Source organism: Mobula hypostoma, chromosome 26 (genome assembly GCF_963921235.1).
Source record: "Mobula hypostoma chromosome 26, sMobHyp1.1, whole genome shotgun sequence".
Classification (NCBI taxonomy): domain Eukaryota; kingdom Metazoa; phylum Chordata; class Chondrichthyes; order Myliobatiformes; family Myliobatidae; genus Mobula; species Mobula hypostoma.
The window spans coordinates 27,898,189-27,919,357 of record NC_086122.1 but is presented as its reverse complement, the minus strand read 5'-3'; the positions used below and the strand labels follow the sequence as shown (position 1 = coordinate 27,919,357).

Genomic DNA, 21,169 nt, shown 5'->3' with positions numbered 1-21,169 from the left:
CAGGTTAAAAGGTAGTGTCCAGACTGAGTGGTCCACAGGTCCTCCAGGTTTGGAGGTTCAGCAGAGGGGTAACAACCCTGGTTAGTCAAAAAAAAAACTTGTTACAGAAATAGTAATGAAAAATCCTTCTGCACTTATGTGTGACAGTTATGGACAGACAAGAGAGTATGGCAAACATGAGGAAATCTGCAGATGCTGGAATTTCAGGCGACACACATCAAAGTTCCTGGTGAACGCAGCAGGCCAGGCAGCATCTCTAGGAAGAGGTACAGTTGACGTTTCGGGCCGAGACCCTTCGTCAGGACTAACTGAAAGAAGAGAGTACGGCTGTCATTGCTGCTGTAAACACCAGCAGCGTAATGGGCAGTAAGTATTAATATCAAATTTACTAATTTAAAATACGAGCACCTATTTCAACCCAAAGCATTAACTCTTTGTCTTTTCACAGATGCTGAGTATTGGAGTGTTTCTGTTTTTAGTTTGCATTGCTAGCATTTGCAGTGGTTTGCTTTTGAATTCGTCACCTCTGGTTAAATAATTTCGGGTTATTTTCACTTTGCTTCCCTTTTCATCACTTGGCTTTCAGACTCATGCACAGATCTTTAAAGTATTTGAAACCCCATTCCGAAAACTCATGACCACAGAGCCATTTAATATGTTGCTTCATTCACAGTTCGATGATTTATCATTCGTAGCCATTCTGCCATGCTAAATATGGGATTCAATCTAACTATCAGGAATACAAACCTGGCTTAACAGTCACATTCACTGACCCTTCTCCATATGCATTGTCTCCTTGCACAATCAGCTTGAACATGTAGAAACCAACTGAAAGCTGAAAAATCAAAGATCCAAACATTACACACACGTCAAAATTGATTAGTGGCAATCTTACAAACTTCCCTTGATTCTATAAGAAACTGACATAATGCAACATCATTATTCAAGAAAGGAGAATGACAGCAGAATTGGGAAACTAGTTAGCGTGACATCACATGTCAAAGAATATTGAAATTCACTAAGAAATTATAGCAGAACACTAAGAAAATTAGTGTGACTGGCAGCTTAAGAAAACTGTGTTTGACAAGAATGATATGTTTTTTAATAAAAATTTTAACAATTAAAATTCAAAGTCAAATTATTATCTGAGTACATACATGTCACCACATACAACTCTTGAGATTCATTTTCCTAAGGGCATATTCAGCAAATCAATAGAATAGCAACTATAAATATGATTAAAAGAAAGAAAGCAGATAGAAGACAACAAACTATGCAAATGCAAATATAAGTAAATAGCAATAAATAATGAGAGCATGAAATAAGAAGATAAAGAATCCTTAAAGTGCATCATTGCTTGTGGGAAGACCAGAAATAGAATGGGTGTAGTTATATCCTCTTTCTGTTCAAGAGCCTGATGGTTGAGGGATACACTGTTGTTGAACCTGGTGGTGCGAGTCCTGAGGCACCTGTGCCTTCTATAGGATAGCAGCAGCGAGAAAAGAGCATGGCCTGGGTGGTGAGGATCTTTGATGATGGACTGGTTAAAGGAGAACGAAGGGATATTGTGTATAAAGATATTCACAGCAAGATGTTGCAAGAAAATTCACAGGGTTGAGGATAGCATTAGTATGGATAGAGGACTACTTAAGTAATAGAAAGTAAAGAACAGGAGTCATTTGGTCAGTTTTAAGTTGGCAGAATGTCAAAGGTGAACTGCTGTAAAGTGCTTTCCCCTCAGCCCGTTTGAATGGTATCAGTTCAAAATGCCATCAGGTTATTCCCCTCCATAGAAACTGCCTGAATTGCTGACTTCCTCCAGTATTTTGTGGGTGTTACTCTGCAGAATCCCCTGTGTTCATACTTCCCGCTCAGCCGCCTACAATCTACATTAGTGGCCCAGATTAAAAGGTGGTGTCACAAATCCAAGTTTGAGTGGGGAAGAGATCTTACAGGATGATGTGAAGAATCTGTAAAGTGATCTAACAGGTCAAAAAAAATGGGCAAGAAATGGCATATGCAGAACAGTACTGGAAAACAGACGCCGAGGATAAATTGACTGCATAACAATTAGCCAGAATGGATTTATCCTCCTTTTGTGAATACTCCATACCTAATTAACTTTTCAAATTGTCAGAGGTGCTACTACACTCTCATAGCAAGCTTACTTCCAGAGTGTGAATCTTCAGTACAACAGCTGGCATTTTTTTCTGGTCCTATGTCTTTGCCACATTCAGTGCTTTCAGCTGCTTCTGAATGTCAGACAAAGTGAATCAGATTGGCTGAAGACTGGCTTCTGTGAGGCTAAGGTCTTAGGAGAAAGAATTATCCACTTAGCACTTGTATTTGGACATAGTTGCAAATGCGTCATGTGTCGCTGATACTTGCCTGCTGGCAGGGCCCAACATAGATGTGTGTATTTTAAAGGCTGCTCTCTTCTATTAGCTGTCTAAAACTATGAAAAGACCTTGACATTTCCTTATCATAAGGACACTCACTTCTGGCTAACATTCATGGAGTCCTGAACTACAGTTTTCCCTAGTTCAGAATCAGGTTTAATATCACTGGCATATGTCGTAAAATTTGTTAACTTTGCGGCAGCAGTACAATGCAATACATGATAAATAAATAGAGAAAAATGAATTACAGTAAGTATATAGGTATATTAAATAGTTAAATTAATATAAGCAATGCAAAAAAAAAAGTTTAAAAAAAGTAGTGAGGTAGCGTTCGTGGTTTCGATGTCCATTCAGAAATCTGATGGCAGAGAAGAAGCTGTTCTTGAATCATTCAGGCTTCTGTACCTCTTTGCTGATGGTAACAATGAGAACAGGGCATGTCCTGGGTGGTGGGAGGCGTAGATGATGGAAGCTGCTTTTCTGAGGCACTGCTCCTTGAAGATGTCTTGGACATTATGGAATCTACCACCCATGATGGAGCTCACTAATTTTACAACTCTGCAGCTTGCTACAGTCCTGTGCAGTAGTGCCCCCCCCCCCCAATACCAGACGGTGATACAGCCAGTCAGAATGTTGTCCATGGTATATCTGTAGAGAGTATGAGTGTTCAAGGTGACAAACCAAATCTTCTCAGACTGCTGATGAAATATGGCTGCTGTCTTGCCTCCTTTATAGCTGCATCAATATGTTGGGACCAGGTTAGATCCTCAGGAACTTGAAAAGGCTCATTCTCTCCACTGCTGATCCCTCGATGACGACTGGTTTGTGTTCCCCTGTGTTACCCTTTCCGAAGTCCACAATCATCTCTTGGGTCTTACTGACATTTAATGCAAGGTTGTTATTGTGACACCACTCAATTAGTCAGTATATCTCACTCCTGTATACCCTTGTGCCACCATCTGAGATTCTGCCAACAGCAACTGTAGCATCAGCAAATTTATAGATGGCATTTGAGCTATGCCTAGCCACAGCTAAATTTCATGTAACTCGGTGCTGCTCTTAGCAGGCTCTTCCAGATATTTACAAGAAGAATTAAAATGAATATTTTCTTTTTAAACAGCATGTTGTGGTGCAGAGGGAAGTGGAACAGCTAGTACTTGAAAAGTATAAAATTAATGGGCACCAGGCTTAACATTTCTTACAAGATTGCAGAGTAACAGATTAGAAAGTTCTGCAACTGTGCAGTGCTTTGGTTAAACTACATCAGAACCCGTATTGTGTAGTTTTAGTCTCCATGTAAAGCGAGGACATATCTGCCTTACAGATCTCACTTCACCTTTTATTGATCGATTCCAACATTGTCCCGTTGGGAGACATTGGGTTAAAAAAAACACCTTCAGACCTTTAAAAATTCCTTAAATAATACTTTAAAATATACAATTCTGAGAGGAATTGAATTATTTGATGGAGAGCAGTTGGTTCCTTTGGCTGGAGAGTTCAGAACTAAGGGATACACATTCATGCCGTGGGATCAGCCACTTGGAGCAAAATGAAAACAATTTGTTCAGTCAGAAGGTTGCTATCTTTTTAGAATTCTATGTACAGGATTGCTGTGGATGTTCAGTTGTCAAGTGTAGTTAAGGTTGAAGTTGATACCCTTTCTTCACCCCCTCCCCCAACATCAAAGGATAATGGGGAATTAGGCAGGTGAGTGCATTTACATCAACACCCTTGATGTTACTGAGTGCTGGCACAAACCCATACATCATTCTAATTCTGAAGAGAAATCTTTTATGTAAAGCTACAAAGTATGCTTTAGAATGTATGTGCACTCTATAATATATACAGTGTAAGGGGTTTCTTTTTTTTATGTTACTGCGTAGTCTAATTAAAATGGCTTCTTTGTTATGTTAAAATTGAAAGGGCTTCTTTGTTATGTTAACTGCTGAGAAAGTCCTCCCGCTAGCAGTTTGTTTGGATCACGTTACTGATAAGAAGATGCTACGAACCAATTGGGATAGTTGTTATGTTTTTGGTGTGTCTGTAAGATATTGTATGTGCGGGGTTTTGGGGCAGAAGGCGGGAGAGAGAGAGAGACAGAGGATGGACCAGGTGCTGTGAGTCCTCTAACGGGGTCGGACCCCGAGCGGGGCGTTCGGCGAGGAGGAGCGGAGCGGAGACGGACGCGTGTGGAGCGTCTGGTCGACCACTGTTGTTGGTCCCAGGCGGGCGGTCGAGGCGGTCCGAGGGGTTGCAGGGTGAAGAAGAAGGGTCCTGAGCTCCAACTGTTTGTGCACGAAGAGATTGAACTTTGATAAGTGTGGCACCTTTTATATTCCTCTTATATTTTATTCTCTATTAATTATATAGTTCCAGTAATATCTATAAACTGTAAATCATTTAATCGTATCTAGTGTATTGTCTGTTATTTGGGCGGGGTGGGGTACATCACACAACATCCACAGAAACTGATTACCCGGTTTGGCGGGGCCGAGGGCTGTTTCCCTAGACGACAGCGAGCTGAACGACCCGGAGGCTGGCCAGGGGGGCTACAACAGTATAAAGCATACTTGTCTAAAAGCATCAAAATTTATCCTGTAACTATATCCTCCTTCTTTCACCTAACTTGTATAAGCCTTGAAGATTGCACATTTAACTACAATAACAACCAGACAGCAGCACTAATCATTAGGTTCCTACACTGATTAATGCTAAAATACTTTAATAGCGCAGACCTTCTTCCAGGAGAAACTATGCTATCTACTTTGAGACAGATAAGCAAGCAGTTAATTTTAAGAAAATACCAGTCAGTTTTTTTTTTAATTAATTCAAATACAGTTTACAGACTCAGTAAGGAAAAGAAAAAACTAATGACAGAAAATACTGGAATGTGGAAGGAATGTAGAAAAAGAATATTTAAAACAAACATGCCTAAAACGCAAGACAAAAACAAAAATAAACACAAAGTGGTAATGGATCTGAGAGGTCACAAGTTGTTCCAACTAAATCAAGAACATAGCACTGATAGTCTATAATCTTTTGCCAAGTCAGTCCTTATTCTCATTATGTTTCTGATCATGCCATTTGCTTCCACTTCAGGGACAAAATTAGCAAAGAAGTGTACGCTCATGGTACTGGCCAATTTACAAATTCACTGACCTAACCCACATCCTGGTCATTTCCTGGTTAACTGGCAAAAATCTTGTGCAACTCATTATAATGTAACACTTCAGCAAAGCCATGGTTTCACAGGAATAATAAGCACTAAAGCACAGTGGAAGAGTTACTGGATAATCTATCAGCAGAGTATTAAATAAAACTTAAATCATAGAAATAGTCCCAATAAAACTAAATGTAAAAAAAATCTAGATTGTTTTAAAGACTGACGATATTCACCTATATTCTGCCCTGATACATGACACAAGACTCACCAACATGCTGACTCTTAACTGACTGCATAATTCAGAAGCCATTAAGAATTCTAAGCGCATTTGTCTGAATTCTGCCACAGGCCAATTCTTGGTCTGATACTTGATTTGTACTATCATCACAAATGGCCCAAGCAGGAGCTTAAAAATATACTCATATTCAGATTTTTGTAGAAAGGATTTGAAGTTAAAACTGATTTTTTTCCAAGTTGAGTACCACACAGTAATACAAGAGTACGAGTCCTTTTTAATAACTAGTCAAAATGAATAATGGGGCTTCATTTAAGAACTGACATCAAATAGAAAGCTGACATAATATACTTATCCTCAGCATCATTCCACCTTCATTCACTTCATATTATATGCTCAAGATGACTATTTATAGCTGGAACAATATATTTTTAAAAATCTACTTCACAATTTCAGTCACATGATTATCTTGGACATTAATTATTTTCATATACTTACTTTGGAAAGTTTAAGTGTCTTTAGATGTTGACCTTCCATTTCTCCCACGTAGTCACGTGGGTGTGTAATCAGTTGCCAATCATATTTATAGCTTGTTCCTTGAATGAAAATGAGAAACTAGATTAGATTGCATTTTAAAAATCAGGTCCTGCTGTGACAATATCTTTACGTTAGATCAATACACACTTGAATACCTTAAAGGATATTTTGCAAGTCTTCACACTCAAGATGTGATTAAAAGATTCAAGGTAATATTGTAGAGTTTTCATGAAGGAGCATCTTTGCAGATAAACTGATATTTAAAAAATTCCACATTGCATTATCAATACTTTAACCTAGCTAGTCCACACTAAAGGAGATTCATAAGAGAAAATGTGTACGGTACATAAGATCTAACAGTTGGTCAGCGATTTCATTTTAACTTTTTTCTATTTCATCCAACGTCCTGAAGAAATCAAGACGCTACATTTCTTACAAGTTACAATGTGAAACCTGAATGATCATTAGGTATCAATCTCTAGTATAACTTGCATGTTATATTGATTTCCATTGTATTAGCTAAACAGTATTTAGCCGATGAAACATTTGTCATTCATTTTTAAAATATATTTTGAACAATTTACAACAACCAAAATCAACTGGTCTTTAAAATGCTTTCCAAACAAATAATTCAAAGTCAATCCCAGAAGCAGCGTAGTGCATAAATCAGTTTAGGTTTATAAATCACATCAGACGGTTGCAGTGAATGATCGAACATGATTTTCAATTTTGTTCATAGACAGCATTGCTCTCACTGTCAGTGTGAGCTTTTCAAAACAGGATTGATAAAGTAGCTGCTGAGAAGTGCTCTTCTTCTCCCTTTGTGGAGAGTCCAGAAAGACTCCAGAAGGAAGCTGTACAGCCCCAAGATAAAGGGTTAACCATTTTACCTAAGATAAGAATTGCACTGAAATGTGAAAATGTTCAGCATTCTCTGTCCTAGAGAATGTTTATCCATTGAACATGTCCAAGGCTGAGATTTGAAAATGAATGCGGCCTGAAGGTGAACTTAGAATGCAGAATTAACCATGGTTTATTTGAATGGCAAAACAGACTCTTAGAGCAATACAAGTATAACCAGCATTTATTTTTTTGATCTGATAAGTACAGCAGATTACTAGCCATCCAGCGTCTTTCCATGAACCAAACCATGTACATTCTGAAATATCTGAGACGATCTGAGCTCCTTCTAATGAAAAGTCGACTGAAGAAACGGACGCAAGCGGCAGCTGTAACCCCAGAGTTGAAACTGTCAGAACTTCAGAAGTTATCACCATGAATCATTTGGGTGGCATAGTGGCGTAATGGTTAGCACAATGCTCTACACTACCAGCCAGGGTGCTTCTCCCACTGTTGCCTGTATGGAGTTTGTATGTTTTCCCCGTGACTGCACGTGTTTCCTCCAGGTGCTCCGGTTTCCTCCCACAGCCCAAAGACGTACTGGTCTGTAGGTTAATTTCTCATTGTAAATTGTCCCGTGATTAGGCTAGGCTTAAATGGATTGTTGGGCAGCACGGCTTGGAAGGACCTATTCTGCACTGTATCTCAATAAACAAAATAGATTTGATGACATAGTAGTGCAGCAGACCCGCGTTTCCAGCTTCCTGCACTTGATCCTGACGGGCGCTAGCTGTGCGGAGTTTGCACGTTCTTCTGGTGACTGTGTGGTTTTTCTCGGGTGCTCAGGTCTCATGCTGATTATTAGGTAGATTGGTTAATACCAGTTAGTTCTGATGCAGGTGGGTGGTAGGAGAATCGGGATGGAGATTAGCTTGTGAAAGAGGACGGGTTGCAGAGAAGTAAAGTGCAGAAATAGGACTGATGGGGTTGTTCTGAGAACCAGCTTAGAACTAACGTGCCAAATGGCCACCTTCAATGCCACTGGAGGACAAGTAAAAATAGGAAGGGAAGATCACTTTATATTTAATATTGTATTAATATGGTTGCCTACCAGAGTTTCCTGTCCATGACTGGTCCTGAGCAATTTGATTAACATTATCCAATTATCAAAATTGGATTAGCTTAACACTACAAAATATAACACAGTGGGAGAGTAGAAATTACCCTCTTCAGAATTCATTTTATTTTAAGTGTAATCTGGTGCAGAAGCAACCAAGGAATTTACAAATAGCTTTAAGAAATGCAATTGAATACTAAACTTAAATAACTAAAAGATAAATGGAATTTTGCAAGAGTCTTCATTCCACACAAATTAAAGCAATTATGGTTTGTAACATTAGCTAAATAATATTGAAGTGCAGCTGGCCCTTTCCATTATGTTATATAATTACCTTTTACAGTAAATACTATTAACTGCTTAGTCAACTCGCTTTGTAGACATGATTTAATTAACTAATTAAGGTCAGAAAGATTTGCTGTAATTACTTCATTAGGTCAGTTAACTAACCAGACACTTACTGATACATTAATTAACATCAAGTAGATTATATTTACAACATAGAAATCCACCACAGCCAAAAGTTCTATTCCCATTCTCCATTTTACTAACAGTTTAATACATATACAAGATAATAGCACTTCTAATGTATTCAATACTCTAAAAGGTTACATACAAGTTTAGAGAATAGCAAATATAATACATTGCATACTGTACAACTAAAAACGTAATATTTAAAATATGCACACCACTGGGTTTGTACTTGCCAAGCTACAGTATATACTAGACTGCAGGATAGTTATTGTTACAAATAAGATCTTCAAAGCAGATCAAAACAGTGGGCAATATACTTGTATCAGACTTTCAGGGGAAAGGGAAAAGGTGAGTGGGAATTCCATACATAATGGAAACCATGCAGATTTTGGCAACTGTTTTCATAAACATGGACACATAGCAATCTAAAATACCTCCCAGGTGTTTATGCAAAATGAGTTACTGAGAAGACAGCAAGAATTTCTGCTCTGGTTATCGGTTTTTGCCAGGGACAATTTCTATCACTTTAGGAGGTGGGCTCCCAACTAACCTACGCATATTTTGATTAACATTTGAATACATGTCACAAAAGGTTTTCTTTTCCAAATGCATTTTCCCTTTACTGATGATTTATAGTCAAGTGATAAATCAGTGTGGTATTAATAATGGATGCAATAAAGATAGTTTATTTTTCCAAAGTACTCCAAATTCAATTAATTACCAACTTTCTGGAGTATCAAAGGGTGAGTGTTGACTTGATGAAAGTATATAGAATTGTGATAAGGTTCCAACCCACCCCCACCCCCCGTCCCCACCGCCAGAGTGGAAATGTCAAATACTAAAGGGCACAAGTTTAAGGTGAGACGGGAAAGATGATGTGGAGGAACTCAGCAGGCCAGGCAGCATCCACGAAAAAGAGTAAACAGTTGACCTTTTGGGCCAGGACCCTTCATCAGGACTGGAAAGAAAGGTGAGGTCACTGTAAGAAGGTGTGGGGAGGGGAGGAAGAAGTGCAAGGTGGTAGGTGAAACCAGGAGAGGGAGAGAGGATGAAGTAAAGAGCTGGGAAGTTGATTAGGTGAAGGAGATAAAGGGCTGGAGGAGAAGGGAAATCTGATATGAGAGGATGGAAGAATATGACCATGGAAGAAAGAAAAGGGGGAGGAGCACCAGAGGGAGGTGACGGGCAGGTAAGGAGATAAGGTGAGAGAGTGAAACAGGAATGGGGAATGGTGAAGGGAATTACACAAAGCACAGCCCCTTTCCCTTTGTATAGACAATCTACTACAGCAATGGACAGTCAACGTTCCAGGCTGTCCAGATGAAAGGACTCGACTGTCCATTTCCCTGATCCAGAGTTCTAGCAGCATCTTGTGCACAGTTGCACAAATGGATGATCTGAATTTTGACAAACAGCCAAAATGACTTGCAAAGTTGATTCACTCTCTCAAGGAAAAACAGAAATCCACTTGCTTACCTTCAGGGGAAATCGGTAACACAAAGGCATTCAGATCAACTTTATTTGTTGGCAGAGTTAACTCCACGCTGTTCCCAGCAGAAACAATCAGTTCCTTCACCACTAAGACACAGAGAATGTTTTAATACAAACGCAATTGTTTTAATTCTCTCCATACCAAGAATGAATCTATAAGCCTCTATAACATTTTTTCCTTTGCTTGACCAACCATCACTTCTCTACAAAATACGCTGTTGAAATTCCCTTTGCTTTCGGCTTTACTTGCTAGGCTGGTTCTGTCAATGACTATACTGTGATAGATCAAGATGAATTTTTTTTATATAAAGGTCAAAATTTATGTCCAATTATGTCCAATTAAATCCAAAATGACATTAAAGGTTATGAGGGGCACAGACAGAGTGGCCAGAGAGTATCTGTTTCCTAGGACTGAAATGTCTATTACCAGAGGGCATGCATTCAAGGTGAGAGGGGTTAGGTTCAAAGGGGATGTGAGGGCCAAGTTTTTTTACTCAGAGAGCAGTGCTTGCCCAGTACGGTGGTAGAGGCAACTACATTAGAGGTTTTTAAAGAGACATTTGGATAGGCACATGGATGTAAGGAAGATAGAGGGGTATGGACAGGGTGTAGGTAGGAGGGGTGAATGTTTGGGTGTTTTTGATTTGCTTTTTAGCTGGTTTGACTCAACATTGTGGGCTGAATGGCTTGGTCCTGTGCTGTACTGTTCTTTGTTCTGAAATGCATTTAGTTCAACGTTTGTAGAAATTTCCATTTTCTCACCCCCACAACTCTTGCCTATGGCTCAATTGACAATAGTCTCATTCAAGTTAGAAGACTGAGAGGCCAGACGCCCAAGCTGGTGAACATCACCTGCATGCTAAGGGTGTGCAATACTGGCACATGTCCTTGCTACGCATGGAACATAAACTGAGTTTCCATCTGTTTTCTCAGGTGAATGAGAAAGAAACCATGGTATTATTATGACCATAGGAGATGCTACTCTCTAGGTTACCCAGTAAGGTTAATATTTCTCTCTCTCAACCATCCTGAAAAGACAGATTACTGGGTCTCCTTCACTTACTGTGTACAAATTGGCTATGACACTTCCCATATTAGTGACTACATTTCAAAACACATTTTAATGTACTCTACAACATCCTGAGACGGAGTGAAAGCCTTTTTGCTTTTAAAACAATCACATTCATAGAAAAATTAATAGTTTTGACCAGCAAGTCTGAACATTTGCAGAGTATTAATTTAAATCTTCCATGAAAAGCGTTTCTGAAGTTACAGTACAAGTATCAATCACCAGCAAGAAAATGAAGAGGTGAGCAAAGAAACAAATTGTACAATAAATGCACAAAGTTAACATACTTAACTCACCTGTGGGGGCACTTGTGAATCTGGATGCAGGAGCTACAGCAGTGGTGTTCAGAGGTGCATATGTTATAGTGACTACTGCGAACGTCCCATTTATACTGTCATTTGCTGGATTAAATTGCATCCATTTCGGATTGGATGCTGGAGTAGTTAATTTGGAATCAGGAGGAGCAACCAAAGAGGCAGCATTTGGCCTTGAGGTCCCTTCAGCAACCTGAATAAAGCGGTAAGGAAACAAGAAGTTTAAATAGAATCAAAATTATTGGTGATGCAGGGCAAGATTTAAAAAGAGCTTGGGTGCCTTAGGGACTTCTCAGCGGGTTGCAATCATACGATCTATGAAACACTTGGCAGTAGCTAACAAAAAGAAGCAAATTGCAAGTGGATCAGCCATTGTGTGAGTGGACAGTGTTAGAGTGGTCAGGGTTTGGCTCAACAGGCTTGGGCAAGAACAGCTGGAAGCTCTAAGCAAGCTTCTAGAAAGTTTTTTTTTCCCCTTTTCATCCATAGATAGTACACTGAGAATGGGTCCAGAGTTAGTGGCATGATCCTTGTGTGAGATGCGGGAACTTTGGGAAACCTCTAGTTTCCCTGATATCTACGTCTACACAAAGTGCTCTGAGCTGCAGCTCCTTAGAGACCATGTTGTGGAAATGCAGCTGCAGCTGGATGATCTTTGGCTTGTATAGGAAAATGAGGAGGTTATAGATAGGAGCTACAGGGAGGAAGCCACCCCTAAGTTGCAGGAGGCAGGTACTTAGGTGCCTGTCAGGAGGGGGGAAAGGGAATGGGCAGCCAGTGCAGAATATCCCTGTGGCTGTTCCCCTCAATAATAAGTATACTGCTTTGGACATTGTTGGGGTGATGACCTACTGGGGGGAGCTGCAGTGACCCGATTTCTGGCACTGAGTCTGTCTCCGAGGCTCAGAAAGGAATGGGAGACAAGAGGAGTCCATAATTAGAGCAGATGATACCAAATTCTGTGAATGTGAACGAGACTACCAGGATGGCATGTTACCACCCAGTTGCCAGGGTCAGGGATGTCCCAGATTGGGTCCAAAGGGGAGCCAGAAGTTGTGGTACATATTGGTACCAAAGACAGAGCTGGGAAAAGGGAAGAGGTTCTGTAGGGAGAATGCAGAAATTAGTAAGAAAGCTGAAAAGAGGTAGTAATCTCTGGATTGCTGCTTGTGCTATGCACCAGTGAGGGTAAGAATAGGCAGATGAATGTGTGGCAGGGTTTCAGATTTATGGATCATTGGGATCTCTTCTGGGGAAGGTGTGACCTACACAAAAGTACAGGTTACACCGGAATCAGAAGGGAAACAATATCCTTGTGGGCAGGTTTGTTAGAGCTGTTTGAGAGGGTTGGGGGTAAGGGAACTAGAGTGATAGGGTTGAGGGTGGGACTGTAGATGCAGTGTGTAGTGAGACTGCAAGGAAGAACAGGCAGATGATAGAGCAATGTTGCAGTCAGTGGGATGAGTTAAAGTGTAGTGGGGCCAACATCGAAAAAAGGGTGATGAATACAGGACTGGAGGTGTAATATTCAAACTCATGCAGTGTACAGAATAAGGTAGATGATCTTGTAGCACACATAAGAGATTGGCAGGTCAGATGTTGTGGGCATCACTGAAACACGGCTGAAAGATCATAGTTGGAAACGTAACATCCAAGGATACACATCGTATTGAAAGGCTAGGTAGGTAGACACAGGGAGGGGAGTAAAAATTAAATCAAATCCTGAGAAAGAGGTGACATAGGATCAGAAGATATAGAATCCTTATGAGTAGAGGTAAGAAACTGCAAGGGTAAAAAGACCCTGATGGGAGTTATATATAGGCCTCTAGGATATGGGCTACAAATCATGAAGGGAGATAGAAAGGGCATGTAAAAGGGCAATGGTGTGATAGTCATGGGGCATTTCAATATGCAGGTAGATTGGGAAAGTGAGGTTGGGTGCTGGACCCCAAGAGAGGGAATTTATAGAATGCCTGCGAGATGGCTTCTTAGAGCAGCTTGTGGTTGAGCCCACATGGGGAACAGCATTTCTGGATCGGGTGCTACGTAATGACCCATATTCGATCATAGAGCTTAAGGAAAAGGAACCCTGAGCAGGCAGTGGTCATATGATAGAATTCACCCTGCAGTTTGAGATGGAGAAGCTAAAATCAGATGTATCAGCACTACAATGGAGTAAAGGGAATTTCAGGGACATGGGACGGCAGCTGGCCAAAGTTGAATGGAAGGGCAGAACAGCAGTGGCTGGAGTTTCCAGGCGCAATTCGGAAAGTGCAGGATAGATACATCCCAAAGATGAATAAGCATTCTAAAGGGAGAATGAGACAACTGTGGCTGACAAAGCAAGTCAAAGATAGCATGAAAGCAAAAAGAAAGCATATAAATTAGCAAACATCAGTGGGAATATAGAGGATTGGAAAACTTTTAAGAACCAACAGAGTCAACTAAAAAGCCATAAAGAGAGAAAAGATGAATATGAAGGTAAGCTAGCCAATAACATAAAGGAGGATACAAAAAGCATTTTTTTCCCAGACATGTAAGAGTACAAGAGAGATAAGAGTGGATATCAGATCACTGGAAAATAATGCTGGAGAGGTAGCAATGGGGGGCAGAGAATTGGTAGACAAACTTAATAAGCACTTTGTGTCAGTCTTCACTGTGGAACGCTAGCAGAATGTCAGTCATGCAGGACTGTCTGGGGGCAGAAGTGAGTGTCATGGCTATTACTAAAGAGAAGGTGCTTGGGGGGGGCTGAAAAGTCTGAAGGTAGATAAATCACCTGGACCAGATCCCAGGGTTCTTTAAAAGGTAGCTGAAGAGATTGTAGGGGCGTTAGTAATGATCTTTCTAGAATCACTAGATCCTGGAACGTTTCCAGAGGACTGAAAAATTGCAAATGTTACTCCACACTTCAAGGGCCTTTCTTGCCTAACAAATCTGCTGGAATTCTTTGAGAAACTAACTGACAGGATAGACAAAGGAGAGTCAATAGATATTGTTTATTTGGATTTTCAGAAGGTCTTTTGACAAGGCGACACACGAGGCTGCTTAACAGATTTAGAACCCATGGTATTACAGGAAAGCTATGAGCATGGATAGAAGATTGGCTGACTGGCAGAAGGCAAAGAGTGGGAATAAAGGGGGTCTTTTCCGGTTGGCTGCCATGACTAGTGGTATTCCATAATGGTCATTGCTGGGACCACTTCTTTTCAAGTTACATGTTAATAATTTGGATGAAGGAATTGAGGGCTTTGTACCCATATTTGTGAATGGTATGAAGATAGGTGGAATGGTAGGTAGTATTGAGGAAGTAGGGAGCCTGCAAAAGGACTTAGGTTGTGAGAATGGGCAAATAAGTGCAACACTCAAAGTGGCAGATGTAATATAGTGTTGGAAAGTGTGTGGTCATGTACTTTGGTGGAAGGAGTAAAGTCATGGACTAGTATCTAAATGGGGAGAAAATTCAAAAATCAGAGGTGCAAAGGGAGGCCTTGTGCAGAATTCTCTAAAGGTTAACTTGCAGGCAGAGTTGGTAGCAGGGAATGCAAATGCAACGCTAGCATTCAGTTTTGAGAGGTTTAGAATACAAGAGCAAGGATGTAATGTGAGGCTTTATAAGGCGTTGGTCAGACCTCACTTGGAGGGTTGTGAACAGCTTTGGGCCATTTTTTCTTTCACCAAGAAGAAATCTGCTGGCAATGGAGAGGGCCCAGAAGAGGTTTATGAGAATAATTTCAGGAATTAAAGGGTTGACATGTGAAGAGCGTCTGAGAGCTCTGGGCTTGTACTCACTGGAGTTTACAAGAATGAGAGGGGATCTCACTGAAACCGATCGAATATGGAGTGGATGTGGAGAGGATGTCTCCTGTAATGGGGGACTCTGGTACCAGAAGGCACTATCTCAGAATAGAGGGACATGTGTTTAGAACACAGAAGGAGGAATCTCTTCAGCCAGATGGTGGTGAATCAGTGGAATTCACTGCCACAGACAGGAGTGCAGGCCAAGTCATTGGGTGTATTTAAGGCGGAGGTTGATAGTTTCTTGATTAATCAGAGTGTCAAAGGTTACGAGGAGAAAGCAGGAGAATGGGATTGAGAGGGACAATAAATCAGCCATGATGGATTGGCAGAACAGACTCAATGGGTCAAATGGCCCAATTCTGCTCCTATGCCTTATGGTCAAAACTAATCCTTAAAGCTCTAATTAAAAAAAAGAAATGTGACTAACCAAATTTAGAACAGCAGCTTTTAAACTATTAGTACAGGAATTTTATTCCACATTATTGGAGTTGAAAGATGCAAAATACTGAAATGTAATTCTCATATAATATTCTGATGGAGCAATCATCACACCGGTGAGCAATGGCATTTTTAAATGTTCAGACTCTTAACAGCTGACGTTGTAGTGGACAGTTCCATGGCTCCTACAGCTTTCATTTTTATAGCACTTTTAATAAGCAGAACAAGGAATTACACAAAACAGACAGAAGTTCAGAGAAATAGTGAATTCCAACATATACATATATAAAGCCTTATAAAAGCATAATGGCACTCTTTCTGAAACAGTGGCCCATTCTTGAAGACCTACACAACACAACATCCAAGGCAACAAACCCCAGCTACAAAGATGTATGAAGCACCTTTGATCATCAATTCCAATTGTCAGATCCTGGGAACAAAACAAACTATCGCAATGTATCATCCAACTGGATCAGACAAGGTTAAGCACAGGAGATCATTTGGCTCAGGAGGAGGTCAATTTTCACCCACCCTCTCTACTGCCCATTACTCCACTGGTGTTTAGGGCAGCAATGAAGGTCCTCCATCTCTGGTCGTGTTCAGGGCTTCCTTCATCATTTTTCACTACTGTCAGTCATGCAAGATCTAGATGGAGACTCAGAGATACCATTGCACTCAGATGTAAAAGGATTCATTCCTTAACAGTTCTGTTTTCCCATTTAGGGTTGTTAGCCCCAAGCTGAACCCCTGAACCTGGAGAACTGGTGGACCACTCTTAGTCTGGCCTCTACCCTTTGACCTGTTGGCATGGGTGAACCTACCAAGAGCCAAATCATAAAAGCCCTGACTCCAGCCAACATAGATAGCTCCCCAGTTTTTGAGGCATGCAAGCCTCCAAACCGTATGACAAGGTTGCGGTCCTCTTGGAGGACACGCCCTCCCACATTCCTGTTATTAAATTCCTCATGTAGTGTGCAAGGCACAACTAAATGCTATACAGCAGATGAAGCCCAAGTAATGTTTTATATTGATCTGCAAGCTCTTATTTTCTATCGCTCCAACTGTTGCAAAACAAATTTCAAAAGCTGTCTAAGAACACACAATTTATGATACAATAGCCTTAAAATACAGTCATAAAATCTTGAATATAGAACACGCATAAATACATAAAAAGCCTATAAAACATGAATGAGACTTTACCAGTAGGGAACAAGACTCCGTAGAGGAGCCTGCACAAAATGGACCCATGAATCAGAATCAGATTTATTATAACTGACCTATACATGTGAAGTTTGTTGTATTGTAGCAGCAAGAATAAAACCTCGTCGCTTTACATCCCCCCCAAAAAAACAGCATTGAATGGAGGTAACTGAAATACTTCCAAATTCCAAACCTCGTGTGTTCAGCTACATTAGCCAAACAGAGCAATGGAACAAAATCAACACCTTTATAATCTCTCTGATTCTTGCAAAAATAACCTCACAGACAAAAGCAGAAATTTAAAACTCAAGAGTTTCTGGATGCTGGAAATTCAGAACAACACACATACACACACACAAAATGCTGGAGAACTCAGTAGGTCAGATAGCAGCTATGGAGAGGAATAAACAGTCGACATTTTGGGCAGCGACCTTCATCTGGACTGGAAAGGAAGGGGGAAAAGATGCCAGAATAAGATGGGGGGGTGGGGGGAGGGAAGGTGTACAAGCTGGGAGGTGATAGGTGAAACCAGGTGGGGGGGGGTGGGGTGGAAAGATGGGATGGTTGGGCAAGGAGGTAATGAAGTGAGGAAGTGGCAGGTGAAAAAGTTTAACACATGCACTAACAACTAGCTAAGTCCTTTCATTGAAAATTATCCCATTACTTCAAAGGAGTGTAAATGCGGTAACGTCCTGTATATTCCAGAACCCATGAAAGACAAAAACTTGATCCATTTGCTCAAAGTGTACTTTGCTGAGCGCCAACTGCAATGATCAAATGCAGTCTTATTGAACGAACACTCCTTAGTCCTCATTGCTAACTATCTGCAACCACTGTTCTGTAGTCCAAATGCCGCTTTGGCTCAAATCAGACTTGGAGTTAGACAATAAAATTCTGAACATCCTTTTCCCAGTATTAGTCATGGATCCATTGAAAAAACGATAGATTACAAGTAATCCTTAAATCTAATCAATTAATCAGACCAACGCATATTTAAAGGCTTATCATTCATATTTCTGCATTGAAACACAGCACGTTTAATTGACCACATGACTTAGGAGTCATATCAGGAATATGCTTAATATTGGCAGTGGGCCAAAATTGTAACACCTTACTCTATCTGATATCATTATAGAAATTGGTAGACAATCAAACTTCAAATTATTATTTTTTTTAATCACTCCATATACAATCTCAAACATTTTCCGAGAAAGTACACCTGGATGCTAATTTACTTGCAAAATTCAATTACAAAATTAATTAGTTGAGCCAGAACTTGTTGGCATCTTTAGCACCCACAATAGGTGCCAAAGGTCAGCCTATTCAACTTGCTGCTACGAAGTGCCCAGGACTCTAGGCGTGTTGCCAAGCAATGACGCACAGAGACCCAATGTGAAATTTTGGCAAATGCTCTGAAGGTCAGTGAAACTAGGTCTCCAGCTTTGTCAGCTGTTAAAGCTGCAAGGATTTTTAAATAATCATTTTTGTTTCTCATTAATAGAGTAGGATAATTGGGGCAAATTTAAATAATTAAAAACAAAATCATTAAAAAATAATTATATTCATTAAATTAATTTAAACAAGAACTTAATTTTCCTTATCAGTCCCCCTATAATCCAACATTTTTTTTGCCTGGTTGAACTTGATCCACAGTGAATGTCATTTGCTTTAACTACACTCATTCACTCCAAATCAAAGGTATAGCTATGGGAATCTGTATGGATTGATGTCTCTATACCGAACTTTATTTCTTTCAGTACAACTCAGATCCCTTGTTCTGATACATCAAAGGGATTTCCTTCCCTAATATTGAACTCAAAAGTTACATTACCTTGGCTGATAGTTTTCACCCCACTTTCCAGCTCCAAATTTTACTCTCTTCCTTAACTTCTTCTCCATTTTACAGGCCTGCTTTGTGAACAATATCAAGAACAAACCACAGGCTTCCCCAACCACTTTGGCCATACATTCCAACCCCAGCCACCACACTGATCCTTGTATTGCTTCCATTTCCGTCTCATTTATTTCAATTAGTCTTTTCCACTGATACTTGCCCCACATTTTCCTTCATCCTCAACTTCCACTCCATAAAAATTCAATTCTATTCAGAAATAATCCAGTCTGTTCTCTCCGTTCGTCCATCACTGTCTGGTTTGTATCAGCTACCAAACAAGACAAGAATAGACTCCAAAGAACTGTCAGGGCTACAGATAGGATTATTGGTGTGAAGCTGCCCTCGATCCAGGACTTATGTGCATCTAGAGTCAGGAAGCAAGCAAGCAGCATCATTGTTGACCCATCACACCCTGGACATCACCTGTTCCAATTCCTTCCTTCTGGTAGGTGCTTTAGATCACAGAATGCCAGGACAAATAGGTACAAGAACAGTTTCTTTCCGTATGCCATCAGTCTTATGAACACTTGAATTTTAGTCTATTAAAAAAACAAGTCCACCTGTACATACACAGGTACACCTCATTGTATATAGTTCACGATTATTTGCACTATTGTTTTGTTTGGTTTTTTTTATTCTGTACAGTGAGAGCTCAGGGAAACCGAACTCAAATTCCCTGTATGTGTCCACGTAAATTGGCGACAATAAAAGATTCTGATTCTGAAAAGCTGACATGGGCACACCGGTCTTAGCTCTGATGCACGTGTTTTCAACTCTTCTCCTCTTACTCAAAACAAGAACGGCATTCTTAACCTGACTGTTATTTTTTCACTCCAAGTTAAGAGTTTTTTTCCAAAACTTAATGGAGAGTTCAGTTTGACAACTTATCAGCAAAAAAAATTATGAAAATGCTCTAATCCAGCAAGACCCAAACATAATTTAAAAGACCAAGGTGGGTTTATAAAATAGAAAATTACAGGGGACAATAAAGACAACGAGTATAAAGTTATTTATGCTAAAAATCTGAAATCAAAATCAAAAGTGTTCAGAAGACAGACAGCAACTACTGAGGGAAAGATTTAAGCTTTCATCCTAAATCAGATCATTGACCTGAAAAATGAATTTTATTTCTTTCTTCACAGATGTAGCTTAATCTTGCGACATTTTCCAAATATAGTTTCTTTTGAAAAGAAAGCATGAAAGTGTATGAGCCACAGTTAAAAACCTATTAAATGAGATACCAGGCTAGAAACACTTTATGAAGTGTATGGTCACTAAATGCAAATTAATCACTGTTGAACTCTTCCTGGTGCATTTTACATTAAGCAACAAATACAAAAATGACAAAAATACCATTTAAATTAGTTTGTCAAAAAACATAGCATATAAGCAAGTTTAAAGATTAAAAATACTGCGTATAATTAATATTTTTTTCAACTCGTCAGTTTAGAAAAACACTGTATTCTAATTGAATTGAACATCCAATAGATTCCCCCTCTATTGAGTGATTAGCAAATTGTTTAACTGATGCAAATTACCTGTTTCATTATTCAAGTCACTTTTGTGGTTAACCAAGTGAAAAGTCAACATCTCACCAAATTTTATATAGATACCAATTAGTATTTTCACATACAAGCAAAAAGTTTGATTCAAGATATATACTCATTTACCACTTTATTGGATACACCTGTATATCTGCTCATTAATGCAAATATCTAATCAGCCAATCATGTGGCAGCAACTCAATGCAAAAAACGCATGCAGACATGGTCAAGAGGTTCAGTTGTTGTTCAGACTAAACATCAGAATAGGGAAGAAAGGTGATCTAAGTGACTTTGACCATGGAATGATTATTGTTGCCAGATGAGGTGGTTTGGGTAAACTGCTGATCCCCTGGGATTTTCACACACAGCCTCTAGAGTTTACAGAGAACGGTATGAGAAACAAGACATCCAGTGAGCGGCAGTTCTGTGGGCGAAAACACCTTATTAATGGCAGAGGGTATAAGAATGGCCAGACTGGTTCAAGTTGACAGGAAGGCAACAATAGCACAAATAACCATGTTTTACAACAGTGGTGTGCAGAAGAACACACTAAACGCACAACACATTGAATCCTGAAGTGCATGGAGTTCAGCAGCAAAAGACCACAAACATAGAAATACACTCAGTGGTCATTTTATTAGGTACTTCCTATA

At 39.8% G+C, this 21,169-nt stretch overlaps 1 protein-coding gene across 3 annotated transcripts in view; it reads right to left on the bottom strand.

Annotated features, from left to right (window-relative positions):
• The window catches only part of LOC134338197 (dyslexia-associated protein KIAA0319-like protein), a 92,275-nt gene that overhangs the window by 41,214 nt on the left and 29,892 nt on the right, over positions 1 to 21,169 (bottom strand). For all 3 annotated transcript variants that reach the window (XM_063033849.1, XM_063033851.1, XM_063033852.1), the window contains exons 4-7: positions 11,622 to 11,832; positions 10,242 to 10,343; positions 6,296 to 6,393; positions 748 to 835 (exon numbers count right to left, since the gene is read on the bottom strand). In XM_063033849.1, the coding sequence (XP_062889919.1) occupies positions 748 to 835; positions 6,296 to 6,393; positions 10,242 to 10,343; positions 11,622 to 11,832 (499 nt within the window). The remainder of the gene's footprint in view (positions 1 to 747; positions 836 to 6,295; positions 6,394 to 10,241; positions 10,344 to 11,621; positions 11,833 to 21,169) is intronic.